This window comes from Verticillium nonalfalfae (assembly GCF_003724135.2).
Source record: "Verticillium nonalfalfae strain VnAa140/NRRL 66861 chromosome Unknown scaffold_140, whole genome shotgun sequence".
NCBI classification, from domain to species: domain Eukaryota; kingdom Fungi; phylum Ascomycota; class Sordariomycetes; order Glomerellales; family Plectosphaerellaceae; genus Verticillium; species Verticillium nonalfalfae.
This window is the reverse complement of record NW_021167365.1, coordinates 68,009-78,052: the sequence shown is the minus strand read 5'-3', so window position 1 is coordinate 78,052 and position 10,044 is coordinate 68,009. Positions and strand designations below refer to the sequence as shown.

Sequence of the window (10,044 nt, the reverse complement as noted above, 5' to 3'; positions counted from 1 at the left end):
AGTTACTGTATTCGTAGGTACCTACTCCAGCAAGAGCGAACGGCTGTGCCGGTTTCAACCTTGCCACCCCTACGGAAACGCCCATCAACGTCCATTGCGTGATGGTCGTCTTAAGCCTGCCGTCCCCCCCGGCCTGTCCGTTCCGCCGGAGCCTCGTGTTATTATTAAACCATCCCGCCCTGCCCCTCGACGCTATCGTTTGCCTGTCGTCTTCCTATTCAAGCATTCTCACACTCACGTTGCTTACTCTCCGATGACTCGAGCTCCCCTGTTGATCACTCTCCTCAACACGCCGCACTACAGCCTGCCTGTCTGCACATCACGAACGCAGCACCGTGCACCATAAGTGGCCGTAGCTTCCTCAACATCCATCTACCCGTCGACACGACAAACTACCACCACAATGGCTATCCGTGACCACTTCCGCCGTAGCGTCCGCAAGTCTGACGCATCAGATACCGCCTCCGCCGCCTCGGGCCACCACTCCAACTCGTCCACCACGTCCTTCCAGCGCCTGGCTAAGACCTTCTCCTGGAAGCCACGTTCCGACTCGTCCAGCAACGCCAGCAGCAACACGAACTCGTCTTCCGATGACGACACGCCGGCACCCTGCATGACCGACGACAGGCCAGAAAAGGGCGTCCCCTCGTGGCTCAAGAAGAAGAACAAGCCCGCCAAGAAGCCCCTCTTCGCCGGCCTCAGCCTGCCCACTCTCTACGGAGGTGGCGCCAAGGCCAGCAAGTCGGCCGTCGACCCCCGCGAGAAGCCCTTCACCGAGGTCAACCTCCGCCACCAGGAGATGCTCTCCGGTTTCACCTTTACCTTTGGCAACCGCTGCGACAGCCGCCGGTCGAGCATCCACGGCGGCATCAGCCCCGGCACCTCGCGCAGGCCCTCCTCCGACGGCGGCAGCCGGCCCATGCCCTCCGCCGCCGACGACGACGAGAGGGACCCCTTTGACAATTTCGACGAGCACTTCCTCTCCCCCGCTGCTGCTCAACGGCGACCTGCCCTCTTCGCCTAAACAGGCGGTTGTGAGGCCGTCGCCTTCCACATGAGCATAACGAATCACGAGACCATCCTGCGACGATTCGGCAAGGATGCGAAAAGAAACCAAATATCCGACGACAAGCTGTCGGACAGCACTGCGACGCAACGCAGCGCAGCAACTTCCAACGGGCCAATCACACCCGATGATCGTCCACTGCATACGACGACTACAAATCACACCCTGCAAACTCGATCTCTCACACTACCACTCCATCTCTCACTTTCTTTTCCTTGTTTTCTCTTTTGGTGTTTCACAGCATTGGACAGGCGAGGCGTTCAGGATCCAGATATGTGTTTTTATCTGCTTGCTACCCTTCATCCTTACCTCGTATCATCGACGAACGATTCAAGGAACAGCAGCAACCCCCCCCAAAAGCTTTAGACCGAGGGCAATTGTTTTGTTAGACAGGAAGCGGAGGTGGAAAAGCACATGTCAGACGAAAGTGTTTTTCCTTTTCATTCCTGCTTCGGAGGCGAATGGCTGAACCCCCAAGGGTAAAAAGGCCCGCTATGGCACCGGTACACGGGGGAGATGGGCTACGCGAAAGGCAGCGTCTCGACTCCATGGGTCGGGCAACACGCAGCCTCGCGAAGTTCAGGGCTTAATGGCCGAACGGGACATCTCATTACCTTATGTTAGAGGCAATCAATCAAAACAGTAAAAAACTAAAAAGAAAGAAGCCCAGAGAAACCCCCCAATACGGCATCATCCCTCATCGTGATTCCCCCGTCAGTCTTATCAGGGGATATTGAAATAATGATTCATTTCGCATCGTCGCCCTGCCCTGCAGTGGTTCCCGTTGTGGTTAACTCTCCATCCTTCCATCCACTGCCGTCTCCCGCTCCCCCAGGATCTGCTGCTGCGCTCTCCCTTTTTCTTTTTTTACGTCATGCCCATCCGCCGACTAGTTTTTGCGGAGTGCAGACCACGCCAATGTGCACTCTCCTCCCCGATAGGCCATCGTCGGCTCCCCACACTCCTTTGGCCCGAGCACCGAGGACAGTGTGCGAAAGCGAGGCACAGCAGAAGCCGTCTAACCCTCCCTACCGTGGCATCGTGGCGGGCGATCACCTCTGGGGTTGGTCTGCACTGCGGGTGAAATTGGCCTTAGCTTGACACGGCCAAGCGCCGGACGGCGTCAAAATCTTGTGTGGACGTCAAGGTTGCTGCACGCGCTGGTCCAAAACCGCCCCTCCCCCCCCCCCTTTCTCGCTGGACATGGCCCTCGTCGATTCGACTGACTGAGCGCCGCCGAGCCTGAAGCCAAGGCCATCTACACCTTGACACGAATGGCGACATTTGCCTGGGCGGAGGACCTCGACGGTAATCGATTGGTGGAGGGGAAAGAGCGCGCAGCTTGGCTTTCTGGCTCTTGCTGAAATTGAGGAAGGGGGGGAGGGGGGTGTCTGTTATTGGAGCCAATTTTCGAGAGCTCCCAAGTCTCCACGGACAAGCCTTTTGTGGGCGTCCTGGGCGAGAAGCTGGGCAGCATAGGATGGATGATTCATTCGTTCGGTCAATCGAAGTCTTGTGTTGGGCTGCAACGAGATTGAAGCCTTCGTTTGGAGGCCGGCCAAGACGACGGACTTTTCTACTTGCGTCTCTTGGCTGCGCGAGCACGTATCAAGGAGTCGGACAGCGGCGCGCGAGAAGAGGGGTATCACACGGGCGGACCAAGGAGAAGGTGGGCAATCAATGAGCATGTTGCGTTGTCAGGTTCAAAATCACGCGATGGGATGGGATGTGCCAACTGATTAATTGCGAAATCCTCCATGTTGGAAGAGATAGGTTCCGCACTCAAAGATAGTTGCCTGAAGATATTCTCGTCTCGTACGACCCCATCATCCTCCCTAGGGGGGGTCGACAGGGTGTATCCGGCTCAAGATCAGAAGCTGGGGGCTGACTGACCGAGCATGGCAAGAGACGGCTTAAGGCAGCAGCGGATAAGGGGGAAAACAAGGTAAGGATAGGGTATGGTAGGCTGCGATGATCCAGCTGAGCGCTTGCTCCGACACAGAAAGCTCAACGGCTTGATTGAAGCTGCATTGAGATGTCTCGACTGCTCGTCCACGGCTGCCAGTAGGCCGCGCATTGTGACGGTGTCTCGTGCTAGACCTGGCGTTCGTCGTCGGGTGGTGGTGAATAATGGACGTTGAATGGGTTGGAGTTGTGTGGCACGAAAAATTGAGGTCGACATCGGCAGAAATTCGGCACCCATGCTGTGCCGATTGAGACATGGCCCCACTACACCCGCCTGGAACAGTGGAAAGACAGCAATAGCGGACTGAAAGCCCGCAGTCAGTCGCTCCGTTGTCAAGCATCGAGTCCCTCAATTGGCGGCGTCGTTTCCCATTAAACTCATCACTACCGACGCTTCAATGCCTCGCTGAATACCCTTGGAGGAAAGAGACCAAAATTGAGTAGCACGCTGCTTCATAGCTGGGAATGCAGAACGTGTTGATGGAACTTGCGCGACGAACAAGCTTTCCATGTTTTGGAATGTGTCTCCATGACTGCTGCCGATCATGTATCCCTTCCACCTTCACCGGGCGTGCCTGCCTGATGCTCAACGAACGCCCTGGTCAAGGGACGCTGAGGGTGGATGTCTGACTTGTCCAGAAAGTCTTGCGCAGCGAGAGCATCGAATTATCAGACTTTCCGTCTCAAATCTTCCATCTTCTGCCTGTGGCGATGTCACCACCCATTCGACGCGTGTAAACAGTAGCCTTCCTTCCCCTTGTACCTGTCCTGGTATCGCAGACTCAGAAATCCAATGCGCCACCATCAAAAACTGGCGCCACTGGCCAAGTTCTTCCAGGCATGTTTGCGACACGTGCCTCACGTCGCCATTCTCGTCTTGTTGGTGTCAATAGCATCTCAGTATTTTCATCATGGTATTTCATCGACCTCTGTGCTGGCATTACCGAGGTTAACACGCATAGGACGACATGACCCCCTCAAGTGCAGAGGCCTCCTTGCAGAAGGCAGTTGGCAGCCTCGAGGGCACTCTGGTCATCCTGAAGATGTTTTCAAGGCCTGGCACCCCAGCAGCTGCACAGCTCACACATATCGCGCGGATGATGTCAAGGCCTGCCTCGGAGGACGTCGCCTCGTCTTTGCCGGCGACTCGACCATCCGTCAGCTATTCTGGGCAGCCCTCAGACGTCTCGACCAAGAAATGTACGAGCGAGAAGCTCGCACTTTTGCCCTACTCCAAGACAGGGCCGTGGATCTTTCTTTTCTAGTCCACCATGTACAACTCGACTTCGTCTGGGATCCGTGGCTGAATTCCACAGCCCTTTTTGGCCAGTTATCCCAGTTCAGATTGCACCCCGGAACAGCCGGCCACGAAAAGACAGCTAAGGAAGAGGGCCGAGACTCTCCCAGCGTCGTCGTCTTGGGCACTCCGGGCCTCTCTGCCGCACGCAATGCCGGCACGAGATATCTTGAGACCTTTAGCGAAGGCATCAATACCGTGATACACTATCTTCATGGCAACATCGATGACAGCATCCATGTCCCTAGTTCTAAAGCGCAGGCGGCGTATGATGAGCTGTCCAACCTTGTTGTGCTTGCGCCGGTGCAATTTCCCGCCTACGACAGGCTCTCCTTTAGCAGAGGCGAGCAGATCACGCCCGCCAAGATCAGCGCAATGAATTGGAATCTCGAGACCTCTGCCTCCCTGGATCAGTCGCACATTATGTGGAGCTACAACCTCATGACTGAAGGACCCAACGACGCATACGATGAAGACGGATTTCATGTGCTGGATAGGGTAGCGGACTGGCGTCTGAACATCATGCTTAACGCTCGCTGCAATACTGGCCTGGCGAGGAGCAGCCCATGGCGGAACGAGATCACATGTTGTGTTCCTTACTCGGTTCCGACCAGAGGCCAAACTTTGTTCCTGCTGTTGGCGTTGCTTGGTCTCCCCTGGTTGGCATTGGACAGTGACCAAAAAGCTTTTGAGGCCTCAGGAGCTCGACGATCTATCTCAGCGCTGATCGCGGTGGCTTACATGCTCGCCATCGCCGGTTATTGTTATCTCGCTGATAGAACGCATCTGTTCGACAAGATCGCAAAGCAATTCGACACGTCATCCGTCGCATGGTCCTCCCTTTTGCTGGCTGTCCTAGCAATGGCTTCTGTCCGATCGAGTCGAGCGGGGTTTCTGGCGCCAACACATCACAAGCCCGTGTCATTCCTAGGCCGCGACCAGACCGAAGAGTTGAAAGGCCTGATGCAAGGATTCCTTCTGCTATACGATTTTCACGGCGCTTCGGAGATACCAGCTATGCACCTGCCGTTCCGATTATCTGTATCTGCCTACATTTTTTTCTCATGTTATGGCCACGCGCGATACTTTCTGAGAACCGAGGACTTCTCCTTCACACGAGCAGCCCACGTCCTATGCCGACTCAATGTTCTTAGCTGTCTTTTATCGTTCATGTCGGATACCCAATGGGCTACGCAGTACTTCTCTGCCTTGGCCAGCTTCTGGTTCCTCGTCACCTATGCAACATTGGCAAGCTTCAGACACTTGAACAGGAACCTGACTCTGCTCATGGTGAAGGTGCTGACAGCCGGTGTCATGACTTCTGTTATCATCAAAACCCCAGGGGTCGTTGGTGGCATTCTTCTGGTTCTAAATAAGTGTTTTGGTGTTGTCTGGGATGTTCAGAAAGTGCATTTGCACGTCTCACTTGACAGGTTCATCCCCATGGCTGGCGTACTGGTTGCAGCGGTGGTCCATCGTTTCACGGTTCTACAGCAGCAGCAGCAAGATGGAGGAAAGAGCATACTAGGCGACACTGGCTCTCCGTTCGACAAGCTCAACTATGCCCTGGACCGGGAACTCGTTGGCATGATCTATCCAGGCAAAGATGCGATTTCCGTCATTTCAATATGGATTACGTTTTCCGGTCTATACCTCGTCGCCCTTGGTATATTGGGATTCACAGCCAGGTCAGACAGCGACAACCGTGCCTATGACGCCTATCACCCCTATGCAAGCCCTTGGGGGGTCCTGGCAATATTGGCCGTCCGGAATTGTCACCGTAGGCTGAGGCAGCGTCAGATGGCTGGAGCTATAGCGCTTGGTCGCATCTCCTTGGAGACATCTATCCTGAAGAATCACATCTGGCTGGCTGGTGATGGGACGAGCATCCTCCGGATCGGCTCAGCAGGCCGGCACGGAACCAGGGCCAGTTCGCTCGCCAGACCGGCAGAGCTGACGGTCCTAACTATTGTGTTCCTGTGGGCGGCTATCAGATGCAGGCATTCTACGCAAAAGATCACACAATGGCTTGGGCCAAAGGCGGGCGACCAGGGGTCATTGACCAAAGTTCGGCGAGCGTCGCAGGACACGAGCGGCAGGCTCAATGAGGCAGCTGCTGGCCAATCACGGCAGGATGTCGATGCTGAGGAAGCAGGAGTTCGAAGTGAAGACACAGCCATTCCAGAAAGCGATCTCAAGTGGAAGGTTGCGGGGATTATGGGAGTTCTCTGGCTTGGTAACATGGCGTACGGAGATCACTAAATGGCTGTTCGTGGTGTCTGAATCGAGGAAAGTGACGACAAGACACCTAGCATACATGCATCAATCGAGAAATACATCAGCATCATTAAGCCCTGTGCCCAGATATAACTCGAACTCCCAAGGCTGCGGTGGCCATCTTCAATTGGTGAAGACAATATCCCTCTGCCTACCTTACCAAACTCAGGGGGCGGTAGATGGCCCCCCCCTTGGCATCCTGTTGAGGTTAGAAGATGCTCGAGTCGTGCTCGGTACACCAAACTGCCTACCTGACCAAAGTAGGTACCAGGACGCGCCAGACCATGGGCGACGGAGTAGGTGCCTTACGTCACCACCCTACGCCAGCCGCGACTTCATCTCACCATCATCCATCTCGTCCAGCTTCCTGCGCGGTTTCATATGTTCAAAGCACCTGCTTCGTGCGAGCGTGCCGTGCGATAGCCTGTCATTCAGCAGCCGGGATGGCGAATGCACCCTGACAGACGACAAAGGTACCCAAAGCATAAGGCCAGTTGACACTGTTCCCATTGCACGTTCCGGGATCTGCACCATCTTCAAACATCACCTAGCCACCTAGAGCCTCTCGCAACGCGACATCGTTCAATCTTTTAGAATCACTATATCCACATACTTTTTTTCTTTTTTTTCCTTCTTCTTTCGTTCAACTGTTGAGAATATTCTTCACGTCGCAAACATGATTCTCGGCCCCGTATCCCTCATCGACTGCGCCGTCTTCTGCGTCTTTCTTGCACCTCAGCTCATCCTCCACATTGGCCTCTTCCGCACAATCTACTTCGCGCTACGCGCTCTGCCCTTTCTGGTATTGCGCATGCCGGCATCGCTTGCGAAGGAGAGGTTCATCCTACGACGCGACCAGCGGTCGCCATTCGTGGCGCGGGCGACGTTATTTGAGGATCTCGTCATACGGTGCGTGCGGTATGCCTTCGCAGAGATCCCAGCAAATGTCGGGCGCGTCTTCTTCTCCAAGGCCGTGGCGCTGCCGTTTTTACGGTGGAGGATGGCGCGCCATGGGTTTGTGAGGTCGCCCGTCACGTGGAAAGAGTACAAGCAGGAGGTGAGTCGAGAGTTCGCCGTGGACGACTGATCTGTAACTAACAATGTACAGGGACCGGATGGCTTTCGGGGCATCTGGATCAGCGCGGACCCGTCCATGGTGCCTGATATGGTCCTCTATTACGTGCACGGCGGCGGCTTCGCCATGGGATCGACATACTTCTACCTTGAGTTTCTGCTTGCGTGGCATGCGCTACTTTGCAAAGCTGGGTACCGCAACCCGGCCATTTTTGCGCTTGAGTACTCGCTTGTGCCCGACCAAACGTATCCTGCGCAAGTGCACGAGACATTGAGAGGCTATAGACATGTTCTCTCTGCAGTGGGAGATCCCGCGAAGGTCGTAGTGGGAGGAGATTCTGCGGGAGGCACACTCGTGCTCACGATGCTCTTGGAACTCGGCCAGTTGAGCAGCGCGAGGGCGTGTAAAAAGAAGTTCGAGCAGGAGGTGCCGAACAGCGAGCGTCAGCAGTATTGGAGGAGCGCATACGAGACACCCCTGCCGGGGTTAGCGGTCCTCATCTCACCGTGGGTAACGCTTATATCCGACAAGCACGACAACTCAACGAGTGACTATCTCGACAAGTATCAGTTGCACGAGTACGCCATGCAGTATGCCGGCCGAGACCACATATCAGACCATACGGCATCACCGGGCCTGTGTACGGACCGCCAGTTGTGGGCGAATGCCAGTCCGCGCTGCGGGTTCTTCGTCATGTACGGGTCTGAGGAGGTGTTTGCGCCCGAGATCAAGGAATTCATCAAGACAGCCGTCCGCTCTGCCGAAGTAGACAGCCGTAAGGAGACGGGAGGGATCCACGCGTGGCCTGTGGCGTCGCTATTCTTGTCGAGCGCGGAGGAACAGCGGCTGAGGGGGCTGAGAACGCTAACTGTATCCATTAGAAAACACATACTCTGACGAGTGGGGTCGACTGAGGAGGAAAGGGGAAAGAAGGGATGGGCGTCAGATTAGATCAAGTTATTCAGGTCCGTCTCAGACCTCGAGCAAGAAACCTCGAAACCAGGGCCGGCGACAGCGCGGCGCGGCTTCTGCGGTCGTCGGTGCGATGAGCGGTCTCGGGCGTTTTAGGCTCATATCGTAATCATCATACGCAGGGAGGAAGGGCTTGAGAATTTCATAGAAGACGGGGATCCATTACCTATAGAGCTGTTCTGTCAAATTTTCGCGCACTGGCGAGGCCATGTCGTGCATGCTGGAGCCGCACTTGTTGATCTGTAGCGTGTGCGTTCTTCGGATGGCACTAGAAATAGTCAACGGTGCAGTTTGCGTGGGTCTCGTCGGAAGCTGAGGCCACGGCCTGCTGCTGGCTGACTGGCTGACTGATGACGGGCACCTAGCTCGTACTACCAGCTTGTTGACGCGTGGTACCGAGGATGGCGACCGTGCGGCTCATTCGAGGTGAGGACGGGCCATCGTGCCCAGAAGGAACGTGACTGAGATCCTAGGAGTGTCATTAGGGTGAGACGCCCAAGTTCCAGGCCGTCCACGGACACGTTGACTAAGGCATGTGGGTATGGCTGGTAACATGGCTGGGTAGGTTATAGAGAGCGTCCCGTCGGTCGCAGTATCTTGCCGGGTAGAGGTGGGTGGCAGTCACCGTGAAGCTGTCAGACAAGAGGCCAAACGGATGCATGGCGAGTTGGAACAGGCAGCAGCCGAGCATGCCTACTCTGACGAAGATGTGCAGCGAGCGTGACGTGCTTGATTGCCTTCATGTGTGAGAAGAAGTTGTGCCTGGTGCGAGAGAGGTGAGAGGCCAGACAGAGCCCTGATCTTGATTCTCCAGCAAGTGAACGAGAGCTCGAGCTGCGAGCACGTCAGGTGGTAGAGTGCCAAGAGCGCAGCCCATTCATGGTTGGCATCTCGCGTCGGACGATGTCAACGAGGTTCATCTTGAAAAATACCTAGGTGGGTAGGTAGGTTAAGTAGGTAGGCAGGTACATTGCATTCTGTACGAGGTTAAAAAAATCCAAGGCTGTCATGGCCAGGAGCAGCTGGTCGATAATCGTTCATACCTAACCTGGCGCGTCAAGCCTAGCACTGGGCAAGTACCATGCTGCGGCGAGATGTGAGTGGTTGGGGGCGGTACTCCTGCGGATCCCTGCCGGTTGTGGCCTGGCGGCTGAGCGTGTGCTCCCCCCTTCCCCCCTTCCCCCCTGCCAGCGGGAGCTGTTCTTGCTGGTGCACAGGAGGTGCGCCTGAAGGCGAGAGGGGCCTGAGGGGAAGACTCTCTCACCCACGATGCGCATATAAACGCGACATTTCCCTTCGCCCAAGACGGACCCCCCCGGACGCCCTGCCTGCCCGTCCTCCACCATCAAGACAATGTACTCTCCTGATTCGACCACTGCCGTCATCGACCAT

The 10,044-nt window shown here is 55.7% G+C and overlaps 3 protein-coding genes across 3 annotated transcripts; all 3 read left to right on the top strand.

Moving 5' to 3' along the window:
- Positions 1 to 403: 403 nt before the first annotated feature.
- D7B24_001900 (uncharacterized protein) lies at positions 404 to 1,024 on the top strand (the record flags this gene model as incomplete). The annotated part of the gene is made up of 1 exon (XM_028636119.1): positions 404 to 1,024. One exon carries the CDS (start codon positions 404 to 406, stop codon positions 1,022 to 1,024), a length of 621 nt encoding a protein of 206 aa, XP_028491622.1.
- Positions 1,025 to 3,824: 2,800 nt separating this feature from the next.
- D7B24_001899 (uncharacterized protein) lies at positions 3,825 to 6,590 on the top strand (the record flags this gene model as incomplete). The annotated part of the gene is made up of 1 exon (XM_028636118.1): positions 3,825 to 6,590. The coding sequence occupies one exon, from the start codon at positions 3,825 to 3,827 to the stop codon at positions 6,588 to 6,590; it is 2,766 nt and encodes a 921-aa protein (XP_028491621.1).
- A 691-nt stretch (positions 6,591 to 7,281) lies between these two features.
- On the top strand, positions 7,282 to 8,577 carry D7B24_001898 (uncharacterized protein; the record flags this gene model as incomplete). The annotated part of the gene is made up of 2 exons (XM_028636117.1): positions 7,282 to 7,662; positions 7,714 to 8,577. The coding sequence occupies 2 exons, from the start codon at positions 7,282 to 7,284 to the stop codon at positions 8,575 to 8,577; spliced, it is 1,245 nt and encodes a 414-aa protein (XP_028491620.1).
- Between the last annotated feature and the right edge of the window lie 1,467 nt (positions 8,578 to 10,044).